Source organism: Mauremys mutica, chromosome 7 (assembly GCF_020497125.1).
Source record: "Mauremys mutica isolate MM-2020 ecotype Southern chromosome 7, ASM2049712v1, whole genome shotgun sequence".
Classification (NCBI taxonomy): domain Eukaryota; kingdom Metazoa; phylum Chordata; order Testudines; family Geoemydidae; genus Mauremys; species Mauremys mutica.
Genome location: NC_059078.1, coordinates 49448562 through 49470619, shown reverse-complemented (window position 1 = coordinate 49470619; position 22058 = coordinate 49448562). Strand labels below are relative to the sequence as shown.

Here is a 22058-nt window from a genome sequence, read left to right as displayed (position 1 = left end):
GCACACGGAGCCGTCTGCAGGTGCTGCAGAGCGGCCGCCCCCCAGCACCGCAGCCAGGGCTGGGCGAAGCGGCCCGAGCTGCCCAGGGACTGTCGCAGGGTGGCCAGAAGCAGCAGTGGGGCCATAGAGGGCGGGGCGATGCCATGTGGGGCCCGCATCCTGCTCTCTGGGGCTACCCTGCCCTGGCTCCTGAGCCCCCTGCCAGGGTGGTCCCCCGGCTCTGCCCTCCTGGGTCCCGGCCAGTCCTGGAGGCAGGAGCCCCGGCTGGAGGGACCCTGGGCTGAGGCGTGGCCCGGAAGCCTCGCTGCTTACCCCGACCCTGCCAGCGCTGGACTGGCTGGAGGCGAGGGGGGAGCGGGAGGAGTCAGCACTGGTGCGGGAGAGCCCAGGGCTGGGGTTGCTGGGGGTGCGTGTGGGGGGGAGAGCCCAGCGCTGGGGCAGCAGGGGGTGGGGGGAAAGAGAGAGCCCAGGGCTGCGGTGGGGGAGGGCACTGGTGGTGGGGGGGTGAGAGCCCAGGGCTGGGGTGGGGGGCAGCCAAAATTTTTTTTTACTTGGGGTGGCAAAAAAACCTAGAGCCGGCCCTGGGCACACGTGGCTCCCTCAACCCCCTGCGAGATGGCACAAGCTGGGTCTAGCTGCACAACGTTTGTACTTTAATATCGTATCAACTCAGGAAACTACAATAGCTGGCAAGAAAGCCCAGTGGGAAGCGGGCCGGGGGAAGAGCTCCATTCAGCATATGGAGCCATAAATTGGTTCACTAACCCCCACCACTGCTTTCTTCACCTGCCCTGTCTCCCTGATCTGCAAACAGGATCCACAGAGTAACGGGAGCCACTGCTCCCTCTCTCTACACCCCACCCTCCCCCTCGCCCCAGCAGCCCCACTCAGGACATCCGTGGTTCCTGGGGTGAATGCAGCATCTCAGCTGTCCCAGCCCTGCCCTTTTGGGTGGGTTGATCCAGCCCATGTTATCAGCATCCTCATGGCTCTGGTTTCATTCCCAGGGAATTACAATGAAAATTAAACCAGCCCCAACCTCCCATGTCACATGGTGCTGGCTCCGCCTCCTTGGCACCCGCTGCCACCTTCATAGAATCATAGAATCTCAGGGTTGGAAGGGACCTCAGGAGGTCATCTAGTCCAACCCCTGCTCAAAGCAGGACCAAACCCAACTAAATCATCCCAGCCAGGGCTTTGTCAAGCCTGACCTTAAAAACCTCTAAGGAAGGAGATTCTACCACCTCCCTAGGTAACCCATCCCAGTTCTTCACCACCCTACTAGTGAAAAAGTTTTTCCTAATGTCCAACCTAAACCTTCCCCTCTGCAACTTGAGACCATTACTCCTTGTTCTGTCATCTTCTACCACTGAGAACAGTCTAGATCCATCCTCTTTGGAACCCCCTTTCAGGTAGTTGAAAGCAGCTATCAAATCCCCCCTCATTCTTCTCTTCTCTAACTGAGGCTAAACAATCTCAGTTCCTTCAGCCTCTCCTCATAAGTCATGTGCTCCAGCCCCCTAATCATTTTTGTTGCCCTCCGCTGGACTCTCTCCAATTTATCCACATCCTTCTTGTAGTGTGGGGCCCAAAACTGGATACAGTACTCCAAATGAGGCCTCACCAGTGCTGAATAGAGGGGAATGATCACATCCCTCGATCTGCTGGAAATGTCCCTACTTATACAACCCAAAATGCCATTAGCCTTCTTGGCAACAAGGGCACACTGTTGACTCATATTCAGCTTTTCGTCCACCGTAACCCCTAGGTCCTTTTCTGCAGAACTGCTGCCCAGCCATTCGGTCCCTAGTCTGTAGCAGTATGCACTGCTACAGACTAGGGACCGAATGGCTGGGCAGCATTCGGTCCCTATGCTGGGATTCTTCCGTCCTAAGTGCAGGACTCTGCACTTGTCCTTGTTGAACCTCATCATATTTCTTTTGGCCCAATCCTCTAATTTGTCTAGGTCCCTCTGTATCCTATCCCTACCCTCCAGCGTATCAACCACTCCTCCCAGTTTAGTGTCATCTGCAAACTTGCTAAGGGTGCAGTCCACACCATCCTCCAGATCGTTAATGAAGATATTGAACAAAACCGGCCCCAGCACCGACCCTTGGGGCACTCCACTTGATACCGGCTGCCAACTAGACATGGAACCATTCATCACTACCCGTTGAGCCCGACCATCTAGCCAGTTTTCTATCCACCTTACCGTCCATTCATCCAGCCCAGACTTCTTTAACTTGCTGGCAAGAATACTGTGGGAGACTGTATCAAAAGCTTTGCTAAAGTCCAGAAATAGCACATCCACTGCTTTCCCCTCATCCACAGAGCCGGTTATCTCACCATAGAAGGCAATTAGGTTAGTCAGGCATGACTTGCCCTTGGTGAATCCATGCTGACTGTTCCTGATCACTTTCCCCTCCTTTAAGTGGTTCAGAATTGATTCCTTGAGGACCTGTTCCATGATTTTTCCAGGGACTGAGGTGAGACTGACTGGCCTGTAGTTCCCTGGATCTTTCTTCTTCCCTTTTTTAAAGATGGGCACTACATTAGCTTTTTTCCAGTCATCCGGGACCTCCCCCAATCGCCATGATTTTTCAAAGATAATGGCCAATGGCTCTGCAATCTCATCGGCCAACTCCTTTAGCACCCTCGGAAGCAGTGCATCCGGCCCCATGGACTTGTGCTCGTCCAGCTTTTCTAAATAGTCCCGAACTACTTCTTTCTCCACAGAGAGCTGGTCACCTCCTCATGCAAAGAAGCTACAAACACATGAAGTTCTTTTCTGCTCCATGCCTCTCCCTTGGGATGTGACCGCAATGGGAGGGCAGGGGTCCCGGGGCAGCCTCCCTGCTAGGTAGCAGCCTGTGCAGCCCTATGGTACAGTCTGGGTATGTAGTGGCACGTTGGGTATGGATGCAGGCAGCCGGATGGAAAGCTCCCTGGAGCTCTGGTCAAATTCTCGTGTTAGCAACCAGCAGGGCCCAGTGATTGCAGAGGACCCGCTAACTCAGCACCACTCTACAGCCACAAGCAAAAATCATCCTTTATTTAACCCAGCAGACAGGGAAAGGCCAAATAACCAGAATTTAGAACCAGACCCACAAAGGTATTTAGGCTCCTAACTTCCACGGATTTCCTGACATCCAGGCTGCACGATACCCTCCAGCTTTGTGGGGTGTGACCCCACGGCTCACTGTGCTTCTTCTAGAGCTTCGTCACCACCAGAAACATCTGAGCGATACCCCCTTGCCCCTCCCTGCCTCTCACATACACACGTCCTCGCGCCAACACACACGAGCAGTGGGTAGATCGTGGAATCGGAGGCATCCCATCTCCCGTGATGATGCTATCCACTGACACAGACGCTTTGGTCCCAGTATCACAAAGTGTTTTACCAACGGTAATTAGTGGAGCCTTTCGCACTTGCCCCTCTCACGGAAGGGATAAAAAGGGACCTAGATCTAGACACACAGCCCCTGCTGGGGTGGAAAGGAGCAGCTGTTCAGCAGCACACAGCAGTGCTATACAACAGTTCATGGTGGGAAGGGAAGAATATCATATCCAGTGGGAGCTGGTAAAACAGGGAGGCAGGCTAGGAATTTGGCTAAAGACCAGAGCAAACAGCCCTTCCATTTCACAAAGCAGCAAGGCATTTCTAAATCGTCAAGACCTTGATTTTCCATCTCATGCAAAAGAGGGCGGGAGATCTTTGCAAGCAGATTCAAGGTTGGGAGAACACCACCTGTTGAGCACTCATCACTAAGGCTAAGATTATGTCACGGAGGTCGCAGAAGTCACAGAATCCATGACTTCCAGCAACCTTTGTGACATTGGGGGCCCTGCAGCTGACCAGCCGCTGCTGGCAGCAGGGGACCCCGCAACAGCCCAGCCTCCGCGGGCGACAGGGGACCCTCTGGCGGGACCCCCCGCAACTAACTGGCTGCTGCTGTTGATGGCAACCCCTGAGCTGCCCAGCTGCTGCCACTGGCAGGGATCCCCCCCACAGCTCCCAGCCACCAGTGGCAGAGGGACCCTAGAGCTGCTTAGTGGCTGCTGGCAGGGGTTCCCCCGCAGCTCCCAGCCACTGCGGGTGGTGGGGGACTCCTCCCAGCCACTGGGCAATGGGGTCCCTGCAGCTCCCAGCTGCTGCGGCGGGTGGGGGGCAGGATGCTGGACCCTTCTCTCTCCCCATTTTGTCAGGGATGTTTTTAGTAAAAGTCAGTGATAGGTCACAGCTTCCATGATGTTTTGTTTATTGCCCATGACCTGTCACTGACTTTTACTAAAAATATCCATGACAAAAATCATAGCCTTACTCACCACCACCTCCTGCAGCACCGAGTGTTGTTATGCGACGTCTCCCATCCCAATACTGACCCACCCCAAGTCTGCTTAGCTTGGGAGAAAGGCTGAGCTTGCAGCAAAAGGTGGCACGCCTGTGGGAATCCATGCACAGATGGTCCCCTCCCTGCCCAGCCAATGACTCCAGCAATTGTCTCCAGCACGAGAAGATGGGCAGGGAACAGAAAACAGCCAGAACAAACGAGGTACCGAGTCCAACACGTGCCCATCTCTCCCGCTAGTTTTCTGGCCAGATTCATTTGTGATCGAGTTCTGAGCTGCCCCTTCCTCTTTAAAACCCAGCAGGGACTCGCCCCAGCAGGCCCCAAACACCCCAATCTCCTGCTCCTCTTGTCCCTATGCTCTCCGCCTCTCTCCATGCCATCTCTCACCTGCGGGCACAAGGGCCACGGCACAGGGCCAGCCTCCCTGTATCTCTCCAGTTCCTAGTCTCATTGGAAGATGAGCCCTTCCTCCTCTCTCACTGGCTCCTGGTCCCCCCATCCCTGTTTGAGATGCAGTTTGAATTGACACACAGTATGCACAGCAACGCTGGGTTGTGTTTTGTCTCTCTCCCCACCACACACACACACACCTCGATTCTCCACTCCCACTGGCTTGGCTCCAGTGTGACCCCACTGACACCCCTGCAGTTTCTCTTAGTTTACAGGGGTGCACGAGCCCCTGGAGCGGGAGAGAGGACGGTAACGTTTCATACCTTCCTGTTGCTGCTGCCATCCTCCGTGAGGTTAAACACTGGCAGGGTGCCGGTCACCATCAAGCCCAGGCCCTGGACATAGAAAGGAAATGCAACCAGTCAAGCAAGCTCTCAGACACGTCTGGCTCTGGTCTGACAGCTCCTTCGCAGGCTCCGTGCAACAGCTGGCCTGGGCCCATTGCATGGCTGGGGAAATCTGGGCTGGGGCAGACGCCACAGAACGGAGTTGGTGAGCTGCAATACCGAGCCCTGGGGGTCCGCTGTGCTGATGAGGATCCACTACCTGAGTCTGGCTTGACTCACTTCCCACTGTGAAGTTCTCAAGGGGGGTTGCCATGTGGTTTCCTTTTGGCACCAGTAGAGCGACTGTAAATCTACCCTGACAGTTCTGAGTCTTGTGGGGGGTAAATCCCAGGACTGTCCACATGTCGCAGGGCTACCAGGTCCCTGCCAGGGGCTAGCAGCTCCCAGCTCTCTGACTGAGGAGCCTAAAGCATTATCATAACCCCCTGCTTATTGGAAACTGAACCTAAACGTCCATGGAGCAGCACCGAGCAAGCAGCGGTTCCAGCAGCTGGGGGAGGGAAAGGACAGGTGGGTGCGATGGGCTCGCTTCTGTCTTGCTTACCAGAGCATCCTGATAGACATTGGTCCATTGAACCTGTTTTGCTTTGTTCCCTGCCAGGACCATGGGTCTCCCCAGCACGTCCAGGTACTCCTGCAGACACAAGGAGAGAGGCCAGCTGTGAGACAGAGACAGGCACTCCCCCTCCCCCGGTCAGAGATGAGCACACACAGCCCCAGCCCAGCTGGGAGAAGTGAGAGGAGAAACGCTGGCTCATATGCGTCTGACGAGAGAGGGGGGGAAGCTGGTAAAAATTACCGGGGCCCAGTGGTCTGGAAGGGGGCCTGGGGCCTGGCTTCGTCAGCCCTGTTTAACCGGTCCACACTTGCTGTGGTGCCCGAAAAATTTTTTTCACCGGGGCCCGAACCCGATCTCGGCAGCCCTGCTCCTATGCAGGGTATGTGACAGAGCCCACGGGGGATCCCTCCACCTTTGCTTCCCCACATCCCTGGCTACTCCGAGAACTGGCAGAGACGTGGGCCTTCCTGCTTTCAGTTTCTTAGCCCTGGTCCCATCCTCAGTCCCACGGTGCCCGCTTCCATTCTGGCTCTCCTGTTGGAAATGGCCGACATCAGCCAGAGGGACTCTTAGCCGGGGGCTCCACGCAATCCCGTAGCATGCAATGGTGCCTGCCTGGCTGATCTGGGTGTGGCTAGGTCTTTGTCTCATCTGGGGCTCGGCGGGATGAGAACTGCCACACCAGTACTTCCCTTTTAAAGGCTGGTATAGCAACCCTGCAACATGGTTGGCTGCCTCCCAAACTACCCCTTGCTGCCAGGGGTGGTTCCTGCAGTACCCTGCCTCAGTTTCCCCTTCACTCAGTAACTCCATAGAGATTTGTGTCCAGTAACAACACCCCTCCTTGGGGGCTGCTTTACTGCCATAAAATAAACTCAAACATAAAGTCTCCTCTGCCCTACTCTCCCACAGGGCCCAGCCCCCTTCCTTCCAAGACCTGTTTGCCTTTTTAGAGTCCCAAGCTGGGACAGCCCCTCTGTTCTGGGAGCCTCTTTCCTCCCTGCTGCATCTGCAGGCATCCGCCAACCTCCTGCAACGCCTACTCGCTCCAAGCCTCCCCAAGGCCGGATTAGGTCACCAGACCCACTAGCCACGTGTCAAGGCTGATTCCCCCACTCTGGCACTCCGAGTGCAGAAGGTGGGGGCCTGCAAGGATTCTAAAAATTAATACTGGCCACTCCAGGCTTGGATTAAACTCCCAAGGTTACAGCTTTTCTCTGACCTTGGCTTGGGAAACGCTGCCGACACCCTCATGAAAACTGCCTCTTCCAAATCCTGGAAAAACTCACTTGGGAAGTTTACCCTGAGGCCCCTTGGCTTTTCCACCCCTCCCTTGGGGAAGCCGAGAAAGAAAACAAACAAAAGGGAAACCCAGCTGTTGCCACCAGCTAATTGAAAAACATATGCACAGACTTTTTAAGACACAAAACCAATCAGGTTTTCAAAAAAGGTAAATTTTATTAAAAAAAGAAAGGAAACATCTGGAAAATAAGCTATTGCTAAATGATATAGAGCAACTGAAAAGGGGTTAAACACTAGGAATGGCTCCCTGGGGTCCAGCTTAACATTACAAAACAAACCAAAAATACCTGAGCTTAACATAGAGGAAATCCACATGCCAAAATAAAGAAATAAACCTGATGGCGTCTATCTAAACATTCCCTGTCCCAGTGAATCCTTAAAGGTATGGGAGATAATTTTTCATACCTAGTTCAAACTTTACACAGAATTCCTGTCTCTTCAGCCACAAGAGAATGACCAGAGACCAAGGGAAAGTTTTTTCCTATTTTTAAAAAGTTCTAGCCTTCCCATTGGCTCTTTTGGTCAGGTGCCCACTCCCTTTCCTTTACCTGGGCGGGGGGGGGGAGTCTGTTAACCCTTTATAGGTAAAGCAAGCAGAGAACAGCCACCAAGAGGGACTTTATAGCTAACTGGGTGTCCATAAAAGGGAGCAACCCCCCCTTCATTTATCACACCACATGACTGTTATTCTCTCCACCTGGGAAGAAGACTTAAGCTTGGGGCACATCTCCCCTCAGATGCCCTGTGACAGACCCAAACACTGGGTGCTCCATAGGGGTTTCCCACCCAAGGTTACACTCATCAGTGAAGCCTCGCAACTGCTCCCACCGTACAGATGGGGAAAGAGAGAGCGACGACGACATGCCCAAGGCACACAGAGTCAAGGGCAGAGCCAGGAATGGGACCTCGGAGTCCTGCTGTCCTGCTCTAACCACTAGATGACACTGCCTTCAAGTGATGCCGTTGAGCTGAAGGCCAAGAAATCCCCTTGGAGCTGGACTGCGCACATGGGGGCAGATGGGGGAGGGACTGGCACTGGACAATTCTTTCTCTGTCTCTTCTACTGCCACCATGACCCCCTCCTTTCTCTGGGCATGTACAGGCTTTGTGTCATTGCAGGGTCCTTCCTTCTGCCCCCTGCTGGCAGAGAACCATCCCAACAAACCCATCCCTCCACCAGTGCAACGCTGGACATTGACAGCAGCACTGACAAGCATTCAGCATTGACTCAGGCACCCAGGTCAAGGCCAGTTTTGGGGCCCAACTTGAGACTCCTTAAAGGGGCAGGATTTCCAGTCGATGGGTGCTCCCCACCCAGGCCCCTTTGAGGAGTCTCAAGTTGAGCCCCCCAAATCACTAGCCCCTTTTGAACACCTAGGCCTGAGCATGCAGCATGGGGAATGTTTGTGGGGGAAGTCTCCCGCCCCTGCTTCTGGGAGGCAGTGTGGGCTAGAGGATAGAGCACTGGGTTGGCATTTAGGAGACCTGGGTGCTGTTCCTAGCTCTGCCGTGCTGGGTGACCTTGGGCAACTCACAGCCTCACTCTGTGCCTCAGTTTCCCCATCTGTAAAATGAGGATCATGGCACTGCCCTCCTTTTGTAAAGCACTTTGAAATGTGCTAATGGAAAGAGTGAGGTAGCAGTGCCCACCTCCCTCTCACTCACTCACTCACCCTGTACTACCCCCGTGGCAGCACTCCTGCTCTATACTGCTGTGACAGAGAGCACACCCAGGCCCGAGGTGGCTCCCATGGGGAAGTAGTTTTTTGTCCTACAGGCTTGGGAAGGATTTAAGCAGCTGAGCCCCACCAGCGCTGCAGACCACAGCGGAAGGAGGGTGTTGAGGGGAGCACCAGCAGTGATGTGAACCACACCCAATCCTTTCTAAACCAGCATCTCCCTGGGTGCCAGAGTAGGGGGAACGAACATAGGCGGCAGGTTTGTATAATTTTTGGTGGGGCCCAAAATGGTGGTGCCCCCCCGCTCCCGCCCTGTAAGCCGATATAAAATGAAGCTACAACGCGTCAGTGCCACAAGATTACAAGGGTCAATTAAAAGTGGAAAGTCAGAAGCAGCACTTGCCTACTTCAATATACAGTATTATATTTTGTTGCACCTGTTGTGATGAATTGGGAATGTTCTTAATATTTTCTCTGAATACTGTGTGGGTGCCTCAGTTTTCCCTGCAAGATGCCAACTGAAGGTGTTGGGGACAAAGAGATCAGGTGGCCTCCCTGTCCGGAAGAGACAAAGAGGCCAAAGGAGGGAGTGTCAGTTTGGAGCTGGCTGGGGAAATGGGGAGAGACCCAGAACTTGGTTCTGGGCTCCCCAGCCCCCAAGATGGACCTGACAGAGGGGTTCTGTTTTCTGTACCAACAAGCTCTGTTTAAACTGTGTTCCCGTCATCTAATAAACCTTCTGTTTTACTGTCTGGCTGAGAGTCACATCTGACTGCGGAGTTGGGGTGCAGGGACCTCTGGTTGCCCCAGGACCAGCCTGGGCAGACTCACTGTGGAAAGTGCATCATGTGGAAGGGCATGATGAATGCTCCGAGGTCTGACCCAGGAAGGTGTAAGCTCCTTGCCCTGGAGACAGTATGCTCCAAGAGAGGAGGCTCCCCCAGAGTCCTGACTGGCTTTGTATGGAGTTGTTCCAAAGCATCACAGCATCCCCTTCCACACCGTGCACTTCCCAGAAGTCCGCACAGGCACTGACACTCCCTCCTCCGGCCTTTGTCTCTTTTCCAGGCATTAGGAGGCCACCCGATCTCTCTGTTCACCTTCAGTTGGCACCTTGCAGGGGAAACTGATTTGGGAGAAATGAAGTAAAAGCTGCCCAAACCGGGCTTGAGCACTCCTGAATTTTGAGGTGTTCAAATCTGGAAGGCAGGTGCTGGGGGTGGGAGAGGGCTGTGGGCTCCATGGGGGAGCATGGCAGCAACTGTCTGGAGCTGCACGGAGCCAGACACGCTGGTCTGAGTGGCACAGTAAGCGGTTTGGGGGTTGGAGAAGAGGTACGGGGTTCCGGGGGGCAGTCAAGGGACAAGGAGCAGGGGGAGTTGGATGGGGCAGAGGTTTGGAGGGGCAGTCAGGGGACAGGCAGCAATTGGATAGGCATGGGAGTCCAGGAGGTTTATCAGGGGACAGGTAGGAGGGTCCTGGGGGGAAGTTGGGTGGGGTCTCAGGAGGGGGCAGTTGGGGACAAGGAGAAGGGAGGCTTAGATAGGGGCTGAGGTCCCAAGGGGCAGTTAGGGGCAGGGGTCTCGGGAGGGGGTAATCGGGGGACAAGGACCAGTGGTGCTTAGATAGGGGGTGGGGGTCCTGGGGGGCAGTTGGGGCAGGGGTCTGGGGAGGGGGCAATCAGCGGCCAGGGGCTGGGATTCAAAGGGCTCTGGGCTGCTGGCAGCCGTGGGGAGCCCAGAGCCTTTTAAATCCCAGCCGCGGCCGGGAATCAGAGGGCTCTGCTCTGCCTGCAGCCGCGGGGAGCCCAGAGCCCTTTAAATCTCAGCCGCGACTGGGATTTAAAAGGCTCTGGGCTCCCCACCGCAGCAGGCAGCCCAGAGCCCTCTGACTCCCGGCCGCGGCTGGGATTTAAAAGGCTCTGGGCTCCCCGCGGTTGCAGGCAGCCCAGAGCCCTCTGACTCCCGGCCGCGGCTGGGATTTAAAGGGCTCTGGGCTCCCCGCCGCAGCGGGCAGCGCAGAGCCCTCTGATTCCCGGCCGCGGCTGGGATTTAAAAGGCTCTGGGCTCCTGGGGGCTGCCGGCAGCCCAGAGCAGGGGAGAAACCTAGCTCCAAATATTGCTGGAGCAGAACCCCTGACTGTGAATATTCCTGGGGCTAAAGCCCCAGGAGCCCATATAAGTTGGCGCCCACGGGAACGAATGGGGACAGACTGGAGGCTCTGTGCTCTCGGCCACCTGCCCAAGTGCATTAGGGGGCAGCGCTTGCCACTCAGCCCTCTCTTCTCCCCAAATTGATTAACCCCTCCCTGCAGGTTGCCATGGAGAGAGCAGCAGGCTGGAGCCTGGGCCCTGAGGGGGCTGTATTCTTTCTGGATGACAAGAGAGAGAAGGAGAAGGCATGGAGCAGGAGGGAACCATGCAGCCAGAAAGAGAAAGCATAGCTCCTAGGAGAACACCAGGGATGGCATTAAAGCTGTATCCCCGCTCACCGTTTACCCCCATGGGAGAACTATCTATCTAAGCTGCTTATATGGCCACTGTTGTATCTGGGCACCTGACACTCTTTAATCTATTTATCCCACCCCTATTCAGCAGGGCAGGGCTGGTATCCCTAATCTGAAGCTCAGTGTTGCATGGGACAGAGCAGGGAACCGAACTCTGGTCTCCTGCCAGCGCTCTGACCACTGTCTCTCCACTCAGCTGCAGCACCTGGTCATTGAGCCCTGCTCTGAGCAGACCTGAGTCCCCACAGGACAGCAATGGCACAGCTGTCCGGCGGCAACCTTGCAGAGTTGTTTAAAATTAGAGCATTGGAGGTGAATTCTGAAAGAAACCGACCTCCGGGCCCTTACCGCTGTGGGTACACCCCACTCTCCATGAGCACGCGGATCCGCACCCATGCCAACCAGCTGGAAACAAGAGTGCTAAGGGCATGTCTTCCCTGCAGCTCGTGTAGATGTACCAAGCGAGCTGGGGTGCAGAAGCCCGAGTGATTCCACAGGGTTCCAGGCGGGCTCGTGCAGCCCACGATGGTGCCTGTGTTGCCATGGTTTCAGTGCTCCAGAACCCAAGCAAAGCAAGATTCAGGCTAGCTCAGGTCCATCAACATGAGCGGCAATCTCAGCCTGTGCTTGCAGTGTAGATACATAGTGAGAAACGTTCTCAGCTCTGCCGCAGATACTCTGTGAGATGCTTCGCCCCATGCCTTTCCCCGCTGGCTCAGCCATGGGGGACCGGGAGGAGGGATCTGGCTGGACAGGTGGCTGTGAGTACCCTGTCGAAATGGGATTGAAGACTGGAGACGATCGCTGGCTGGCGAAGGAGGCGGCAGGAGGAAGTGAAGGCAAAGAATGGAGAAGAGGGAAGCAAGCGCTGTCAGCCACATGGAAAGAATTCAAAACAAATGGCAAATTCCAGCGCAAAGCATGGCCATGGAAGAGACGCCCCCTTCCGCTGTGGTGCCTGGGCTGTACTGGGCCCTGGCTCAGCACCACAAACCGCCAGCTGGCAGCGAGTCTCCGCTGGCCAGCTGCTCTGGGTGCGCCATGCACTGGGTCACACACCTGGAGGGCTGGCGGGGCTGGGAGGGATATTCCCATGTTCCAGTCTGAGTCGGAAACGTTCACTGCAGGCCAAACGCTCTGAGGAGTGCAGGGGGGCTGTGCCAGAGAAAGGGAGAGTCCCAGGCAGCACCAAGGGCTCAGGGGTCTCTCTCCGCCCCCTCAGGCTGCCTCCCTTTTGTTTGTCAGCACACCTTCGCAGAGCGACTCTGCATCACGGGGTGCATCCTCGCCCTGGGAGGCAGCATTAGGAAGTGGCCTGACATCACCTCGGGCCCCCGATGCAATGCGGCACTGTGGAAGCGTACGGTTCAATAGCCAGCTTTACTGCAGGCCTTGGGCCCATCACACCCTCTCCTTACTACGCGCTCAGCCACATCTGGGACTCCCTCATTTTCCTCAAGGCCAGGCTGGGGGATATGGGACAAACCACCAAACACTTTTGTGAGCAGCACTACAGGAAAGAGGTAGGGACAAGGAGCCACTTCTTCCAGAACATCCACCCCTTGCCTCCCACCCTGCTCACACTGCCCTATGGGCCCCCTAAGAAAACCTACAGCTGCACCACGTATGAGGGGCCCTCTGGCAAACTGCAGGGCTGCAAGATGCAGCCCCGTCCCCGATCCCAAGTGACCACTGAGTCAAGAGCCTGGCAGTGACCCCATCAGAGCCCAGTGGGAACGTCAGCAGGGGAGATGGATGTGATGGGGAAGCAGCCGTTCACCATATGCAGGGACCCAGCATGGCGAGGTGCTGGCCAAGCCCTTCCGAGTGACTGTGGAGGAGTCTCTGCCATGTGGTAGGCTGAATGGCTCTGAATGGCCAGGAGCAGCAGGGGTCGGCCGGGATGAGGATGAGAATGGCTCAGGCACCAGCTCAGCAATTCTCCAAACTGTGCTGGCAGAGCCCTGAGAAATGTCTTGGCCGCGTGAACGCCAGTTGCATATGATGTTCATGTTACTCTGCACCCCCTGGGTGGGAGCAGGAACTGAACCAACGGCCTCTGGATCTTAAAAGCAGGAGCCTCAATGGCGGAAGTGCAAAGATCCGACCCAGAGCCGTGTTGGGCTCAGCAGCCTCTCTCTGGCCCAGCCACCACTGGAGAGGGTGCAGTCCCACTGCGCGATGGGCTGCGGAGGTGTAGTGAGGGAGACGATAATCGCAGACGATGCTGGAGGACAGGACTGGTTGCCCAGCAAAATGGTGCCTGGCTCATCACATTCTCATCAAAACTCTCAGTTCCAATGGGAAGGTTTGCCCGAGGGAGGACTGCAGGATCAGGCCCATGGCTGGATCAGACAAACAATAGTCCGGAGCACGTCCAGACGAACACGCTGGTGATTTAGCTTTTTGAATGTGGGGAGCAGCAGACACCAATGAGCTCAGTAACGTGACATCTGTCACTAGCACAGCAGCTTCACTTTACTACCCTCCGTTACAACCAATCTACTCTGCCTCACCCCAGGCACTAAGAACGGGGGACACAAATGGCTACATTATCCCACCTAAGCAACCCCTCTCAGAGCCATTACGTGGATGGAGTTTGACTTTTCAGGAGAAAGGCGACAGACTCCGGGGCCGTCTGAGTTCAGACTCAAGACAGCGGTGCGCTTTGTGTTATTGTGATTCTGATCTTGTTTTACACTTAATTTCAAAGGGATACAATTACTGCTCTGCAGCCGAGACGTTAAATGCCGAGAACGGATGCCTCTGAGAAATTAATGCATTGTAGCTCTGCATTGCTGGTTGGGGTCTTTTTTGTTGTTTTCTTGTTTCTGAGCTATTAGGGGCTGTGTTTTCAAGCTGAGAGTCTCATAAAATCACCTGACTCCAGGAGCTAGGAGGTGAAAGAAATCATCAAATCTGCAAGGCTTGTAATCCACAGATTCCAAGGCCAGAAGGGAGCACTGTGATCATCTAGACTGGCCTCCTGTATAGCACAGGCCAGAGCCCTGCCCCACAATAATTCCTTTCGAACTAGTGCTGACCTTTAAAAAAAAAATCCAAATCTTGATTTAAAAGTTGCTGCTGACGGAGAATCCACCACGATGCTTGGAAAATGGTTCCAATGATCAATTACTCTCACTGTTAACAATTTACGCCTTATTGCCAGTCTGAATTTGGCCAGCTTCATCTTCCCGCCACTGGTTAGACCTTTGTCTGCTGGCCTGACGAGCCCAACAGCAAATAGTTGTTCCCCAGACTGTGATCAAATTGCCCCTTAATCTTCAATGTGTTAAGCTAAATAGGTTGAGCTCCTTGGGTATGTGGACACTGCAGCCTTCCTCCATGCAGACAGACCCGCCGTAGTGGGGCTCACGGTAGTGTGCTAAAGACAGCAGTGGAGGTGCGTTGGCTTGGGCTGCACCTGGGGCTCTCAAGGCTAGAGGGTCAGGTGGGCTGGAGCTCCCAAGTTGTAACATCCACACTGCTAGTTTTAGTAATGCACTAGCGGGGCTGGAGTCTGTCTACCCAGGCTGGGAAGCTCATGCCAGCGGCAGGGCAGACGTACCCGATGAGTCTATTGCTATAAGGCAGATTCTCTAGTCCTTTACTCATTCCTATGGCTCTTCTCTGACCTCACTCCACAGTATCAACATCCTCCTTGGATGGTGGGACCCAGAACTGGACATCGGATTCCAGCAATGGCTGCACCAGTGCCAAACACAGAAAGAGAATTGGCAATGCTGCCGAGAGAAAGATTTTATCGCTTGCACCTTTACTCTCGGGCCAGGTCCTCAGCAGCACCAGCTCAGGATATGGCCCATGATTTTCAAACTGACCATGTGTCACTTAGGACCATGACAGTGCCATGCAACATTCCCTGAGCGTAACCCCCTGCTCTGCTCACAGCACCCCATTGGACTGCTCCGTACCCATACAGGGCTCCCCATCTGTCTCATTCTCCATCTCCACAAGATGGACCATACTACACCCTACCCCAGAGTCACAGGATCAGGGTGTGGGGAGCACATGGCACCTGGACCCTACCCCAGGATGGGATGGCGGGGTGGACAACACGACACTCGAACCCTATCCCAGGATGGAGGCAAGGGGTGGGGACACCAGGACTTTATTTGCTCCCAATCCTTGCTGGTTTCCCTTTGAGTATCCAACACGTCAGCTGCAGAGAAACCAAGGAAAGGCAAAGGGAGCAGAGAACTGCCCCCACAGACAGGGCCGGCTCCAAGCACCAGCCCAGCAAGCAGGTGCTTGGGGTGGCCAACAGAGGGGGCGGCACGTCGGGCTCTTTGGCGGCAATTTGGCAGTGGGTCCCTCACAAACTCTCGGAGCGAAGGACCAGCCGCCGAATTGCCACCGAAGACTGAAGCGGCGGTAGAGCTCCCGCGGATCGCGGCTTTTTTTTTTTTTTCCTGCTTGGGGTGGCAAAAACCCTGGAGCCGGCCCTGCCCACAGATGAGAAAGAGAACCAGGGGAAAAGCAGAACATCTCCAGCCATTCAGCGAGGCAAGGGGACAGGCCAGCCCCCGGCGTCCCATGGACAACATTGTGCAACCAGCTGAAGCTCGCTCACTCTCCCATTCATTTCCCTCTCCCTCTTTTGCCGCGTTGTTTTGCAATGGTCTGGCTGGAAGGCCTGCCCGGGCTGCGAACGGAAGGCCACTAGCCCAGCCCGGCAGCCCCATTTGCCTGGAGCTAGTAACTTGTCCCCAGCTCTCAGCTGCCGTCTGTCACCTTGAACAGCCCGACAGATCAGCTGGCACCACTCGCTCCGCTCCATGTGGATTAAAGTACGAAGTTTAATAACTAGCCACTTAAGGAGGGAAGGGAAAAAAGATCCAAGAAGTGGGCCATTCATTTCAATAATGCGGCTCATCAGGCCCTGTGACGGGTACCTGGTTTCTGCTCTCCTTTCCCAGCATGGACTCAGGTCACGCTGAAATGGGTCTGGGGGCCCCAGCTGGGCACCCCATAGATGTCTGCCTGCATTATGTACTCAGCAATTCAGGGCGCTTGGGGATTGGGCCCTGGGAAAGATTCAAGGCTGGGACAGCAGGGCGAGTGGGCTGCAGGTGGGGACTGAGAGGCATCTGCAGAGCAGAGTGGAATGGCCAGGCAGGGTTTGCAGCTTGCAGATTTCATAGATCCCACGGCCAGAAGGGGGCACTGTGGTCACACAGGAAATCAGACTAGATAACCTCGGCCAGCGAACTTCCCCAGAATAATTCCTATTGTACCAGTTCAAAGGGGTAGGTGAGAGGTTCTACAAAACACAGCCAATCTGGATTTAAAAATCGCCAGTGATGGATGCATTGTTTTTGGGACAGGGGGTGAGAGAGGAGACACTTCTCCCAGTGAAGTCAGCACGGATCAGAGCCAGCTCTGGCCCTTTGATCTGACTCCCTTTGGCCCCAGTCCTGGGCAGAGGGAAGTCCCTGGGCCCCTGCCAGCATCAGCACATCTGTCCCCACACTTCTGAGGCGATGTTGCCCATGCGCCAGAGACGTGTTTGAGCCCCGCTGCAGGAACAGGGGTAAAACCTTCACTTGCGAAGGCCGTGTCTGCACTAGCATTCCCCGCTTGATCTACCAGCACTGCAGCTCCCGTGGCATGCTGGCAGCTGTGGGGTAGAGGAGGCGCCAGCATTCTACCCCTGTGCTCGGTGCCATGCTAGCCAGTGTGCACCAGGGCCCTTACTCTGGGGCAGCACTGGTGCTGGGGCAGCAATGGGGGATTCCAGGGGAGAAAATCTAGTGCAGGCCCAGCCAGCCCCGTCCAGGGGCGACATTACTGGGCTCACTGGCAGACAATCCAGTGGCTGGGAGATGAAGCCAGCTAAGGACAACCTGGAAAGAGGTGCCTGTGTGTAAGAGTGAGGGTGATTAACTTCCCTTTGGATTGGCTTCTCCTCCATCAGCTGGAGTCTTACCCCAGCACTGGGTGTCTCTCTCAGAGCCCAAGCCATTAGGTCTGATGCAAGAACCCCAGGAGCTGGTTCTCTAGCTTGTGTCATGCAGGAGGTCAGACCAGAGGGATCATTTGACCTTCCCTCTGGTGGATCTCTGGGTGTATGTGTGCTGGGGGCCCGGGGTGGCTTCTTACCTGTGTGTTGATTCGGATGGCTCCAATGGAGGGAATTTCGAAGTAGTAACCTATGCAGAGAAAAAAAGCAGGGAGCTGTAGAAACACGCCCATTGCGCACAGCCTGGCACCTCCCCATTCTCCCTTTCCCCAGTGCCCTCCCTCCTCACAGCCTCAGAGCCACTGTACCACCTTCAGGGATCCCTGAGCTGAGCCCCGGGCCCTAGAGACAATGGGCCCTGGGTGGGGGGAAGGAGCTAGCAATGGAGGGGGGAGCAGGATCCCCAGTTGCTCTCTTTGGATTGAAACCAGGGCAGGATTCTGCAGGCAAACAAACAGATGGGGGTGTGGAGAAATGAGACTGAAAGGAGCTGTAAGGGCCAGAACAAAGATTGAATCCTACAGGGAAGGAACAAAGGGCATGCACAAAGCTGGGGTGGGTGCAGCCCAGGGCTGGCAGAGCAGAGGGCTGTGGGTAGGGTGACCAGATGTTCTGATTTTATAGGGATAGTCCCGATTTTTGGGTGTTTTTCTTATATAGGCTCCTATTAACACCCCCCATCCCGATTTTTCACATTTGCAGTCTGGTCACCCTAGCTGTGGGTCAGGCGTGACGGGCATGGGCAGAATTTATGGGTGGGAGCCCAGGTCTGGAACAGTGGGGGCAGAGGAGCTGTGGATTGGGATTGAGAGGCACTGGCAGGGCTGTGGGCATGGGGGGAGGGATAGCTCAGTGGTTTGAGCACTGGCCTGCTAAACCCAGGGTTGTGAGCTTAATCCTTGAGGGGGCTGTTTAGAGATCTGGGGCAAAAATCTGTCTGGGGATTGGTCCTGCTTTGAACAGGGGGTTGGACTAGATGACCTCCTGAGGTCCCTCCCAACCCTGATATTCTATGAGAGCAGAGAGCTTTGGGTTGGGATTGAAGGGCATGGGCAGAGCTGGAGGGGAGGGAGAGAGCAGGGCTGGAACAGCATGGGTGGTACAGGTCCAGAATGAGCTGTAGGATCAGGCCCATGTGGAGGAACCTGAGCCAAGCCGCTCTCCCAGGCTCTGCTGCAGCTAGCACCGATGCTGTCAGTCTACAAAGCATGCCACCCAAAGCCCTGGGAATTCAAGAGGTAGTTTGAAAAGTGCCCCTCCCCCACATTAGATGATAATGAAGCATCAATCAGCTTCAAAACAGACCAGTGATTTGGGGAGCCTGTCAGTGGTCACTTTTGATCTTCAGCACCCCCTTGTGGCAAAACCAAGTGACACTGCAATTCTGCCTCAGTTTCCCCTGCATTGCTGGAGTGATCACTATCTAGCCTGCCTGTTGATTTTTTGCTACAGCCTCAGCCTTCTTGCTAGGTCACTGGTGGTCCTATTCCCTCGCAGAGCATTTGAGTCCCATGGATCAGGAGGCCAGTCACCCTTGGTTCGGGGTGTACAGTGCGGGTCTCTTCAAAGCATGGCTTGCCGCTTCAAGGCCTTAGTAAAACCCCTTGCTGGGTTTCGCACGGGAACCCAGAGACTCTGTCTGAACCCATCAGAGTCACCCTGGGGTCTGCTCTTTGAGAGGATCCGGTTTCTTGGGTAGCATCTCACCAGTCTCTGGCTGAAGGCTCCTGCTCCTCAGCCTCTCTGGCAGCCACCCCTCCCATCCACTCCACAGCTCTCTTATCTCCACAGCCCAGCTGTGAGGCAACCATCAGCCCAGCTAAGCAGGCAGGCAGCTTTCCCTAGTAACCCTCCAGCAGCCGAGACAGCGTGTGCACCCCATGGTGCCGGGGCCCAGCGTGAATCCCCTGAAAGAGGCCAATTTGCAGAGAGCGGGTTCTCTGCATCCACTGAAAATCAGGGGGTCTCAGGCTCCCAAAATCATGGATCACTTTCCAAAACCTTAAAACCCACACGCTGAGTGAGATGCAGAACCGGGACCCCACCCCAAGAGTCCATTGCTGTAACCGCTGGGCGCCCCGTGTTCCCACGAGCAAGGCGTGGATGGGAACTGATAAGCCATAACGAGCATTATGGTAATTGAGACTCAAGTGGGGCTAAGAGGGGGGAGGAACAGACGCTGTAGGCGCGTGGTGCATGAATTCCCAGACGTGCTGGGAGGGGAGAGGGCACCAAGAGGATAGCTGAATTAATGCTAGCCCAGGAGTTGATGGGTGCCCGCGACTGATACAGCCAGGTAAGGGGAGATCCCTGGTCGGGGATGAAGGAGAGCCAAAAGCAGTGTGGGCTAGGGAAGAGGCAGAGATGGGAGGCAGCAAGTAGAGAGGAGGGAGAGAGACTCGCGGAGGGAGCATCCTTGGCAGAGGCCGGAGCCAGGAGACTCCTGAAGAAGCCTGGGGAAGGGACACACAGCAGGCTCAGGGAGCGGAGGTGTGAGTGCGGGGGGCAGAGCAAAGACTCCTCACGGCTCCCCCACAGAGCAGGCTGTAGGAGAGGGCTTGGCACTGGCAGACACGTTCGTCAGGCGGGGAAAGAGGTATTGGGCTGATGGCAGGAGGGGAGAAGGCTGGGCCAGGCCGAGCGGGCAGAGCCCTGTGCCAGGCCTCTCCAAGCAGTGTGGGGGACTAACTGCCCCAGCCTATCCTTGGTCCTGAGTCAGCTCCCGAGGAGAGGCTCACTGCTCCTTGGGGCCCAGCTGGCTCCTTTGCTCATGGAACCCCACCCCCCAACCCCACTCCTGGGCAGCTCTGCTACAGGGTGAAGCCCTCCCCATAATCTGCTCCATGCCCCCATTCTGCACTCATGGCAGTGACCCCCACAAGCAGCTCCCCTCCCCTATGTGTGGGGGTCCTGCACATGCCATCTGGCTCCCCTGGCAGACAGTGTCCCCAGTGGGCACAGAACCGACACAGGGATGGCTACCTCTCCCTTTACAGGCAACTACATGCCAGCGAATGGTGCCAGCCTGGAGCCCTCTATCCAGACAGCAAAGGCAGAGAAAACTTCCCATGCACCTCCTCTGCCACTCAGTGCGACAGAGCTGTCGGAGGGTGAGGGCACCTCAGCCCGGTCCTTGGCCCCTCTGCTGCATGGGCTAGCAGGGCGGGTGAGCCTGGCTCGGTGCTGGGGTGCATATGAATGGAGCTGAGGTGGGGGGACCTGTTTTCTGTGCAGTCCAGCTTTGAAGGAGAGGCGTCTCCCAGCTGCGGCACTGAGCAGCACACAGCACTGGCTCCCAGGGAGATTTTGTCTCCTCTCTCCACCTCGGCCATCGGGCAAGGTCAGACTGGGAGGAGGCGCTTTGCTTGTGCGGATGGAAAGCACAGATGCCTTCCGTCGGCGAAGGGCGACTCTCCTGCACTTTCCCTGCAGGCTCCCAATCAGCCAGCAGATGGCACTCTTGGGTTAGGTTTGTTATGTTGCCAGGGCTCTGAGATGCTCTGGAAAGCAGGAAGAGACTATTTGGAGCATCTTGTGAATTGCACAGAGTGAGCCACAGAGTGCTGGGCCTGGCACCCTGGCTCCTCGCTGGGCCCCGTACCCCAAAATGCCAGAGCACGATGGGCAAGACGTCAGCCGGACCTTCCAGTAAAACAATGTAGCAGCAAAGCCGCAGCCCTGTACCTCGGAGGTTAGATCTGTTTGCAGTGGGCAATGCCACGCAATCATCGAGTGGGGTGAGCTTCCCCACAACAGTGCCCTGCCCACCCCGATCAGAGCCCGGCCGGTAGGAGCTGCCTCCCTCCCCTATTTGCCCCACTGTTCATGGCGTGCTGGCTATTCCCCCCCAGCGCCATCCTACTTACCTTTGTTGGCACAAGCCATCCACTGCAGGGGGGTCACGTCGTAGTTGTGCTGCCCCACCGAGAAGGTGAACACTCGCACCTGGTGGAACGGGGGGCAGGTTAGTAATGGGGGACAGAGACAGGGATCTGCTAACTGCACCACGCCCCGGAATGTCTCATACCAGAGTGCAACGCCACGAGAGCTGGGCCATGTACCAGCTCAGGCTGAAGGCCCTCACTGAGCTAGCTGGCCTGGCGCACTGCAGTGCAGGAGCCCAGGGCTGCAAGCTGAAGCCAGACTATCTGAAACTAGAAACAAGGCACAAATGTTTCACAGCGAGGGCGACCAAGCACTGGAACAAGGTCCAAGGGAAGTGGTGGAATCACAGAATATCAGGGTTGGAAGGGACCTCAGGAGGTCATCCCCCTCAAGCATTGAACTCACAACCCAGGGTTTAAGCAGGCCAATGCTCAAACCACTGAGCTATCCCTACCCCCCTTCATCCATTGGTGTCTTCAAATCCCGGCTTGGCTGCCTTGGCATTAGCCAGACCCAGGTTAGCGGGCTTGGCACAGGGGCAACTGGGTGTGGTTCTCTGGCCTGCAGGAGGCCAGACTGGATGATCCGATGGCCCCGTCCGCCCTCGAACTCTAGGAATTGATGAGCACAGCAGTGTGGTCAGGCGGACGGAGCATGGGACTGAGAGACAGAAGCTCCCAAATTCTTCTTCTCCTAAGGCCCTCACTTGAGATCAGGGCCTCCCTGTACAAACACAGCGAGAGACAGTCGCATACAACTGAAAAAGGTGAGACAGGGACAATGAGCCAGAGAGGTGAAGTGACTTGCCCAATAGCACAGCCAAGCAGTGATTGAGCTGGGAAGAGCGCCCAGATCTCCCGAGGCTCAGGCTTGTGCCCCTCTCCACTAGACCATGCTGCCTCTGATGCCCGCCCACCATTCCACTGATGGGTCTCCCGCTGATCCTGTCTGTGGCCTGGTTCACTCCCTGTGTGCACCGGACTTAGGGCCAGCCTGGG

The 22058-nt window shown here is 55.8% G+C and overlaps 1 protein-coding gene across 5 annotated transcripts in view; it reads right to left on the bottom strand.

Annotated features, from left to right (window-relative positions):
- CACNA2D2 (calcium voltage-gated channel auxiliary subunit alpha2delta 2) overlaps positions 1-22058 on the bottom strand; it is a 642762-nt gene that overhangs the window by 52268 nt on the left and 568436 nt on the right. For all 5 annotated transcript variants that reach the window (XM_045024558.1, XM_045024559.1, XM_045024560.1 and 2 more), the window contains 4 exons: positions 21042-21120; positions 17316-17365; positions 5694-5783; positions 5066-5137 (listed from right to left, as the gene is read on the bottom strand). In XM_045024558.1, the coding sequence (XP_044880493.1) occupies positions 5066-5137; positions 5694-5783; positions 17316-17365; positions 21042-21120 (291 nt within the window). The remainder of the gene's footprint in view (positions 1-5065; positions 5138-5693; positions 5784-17315; positions 17366-21041; positions 21121-22058) is intronic.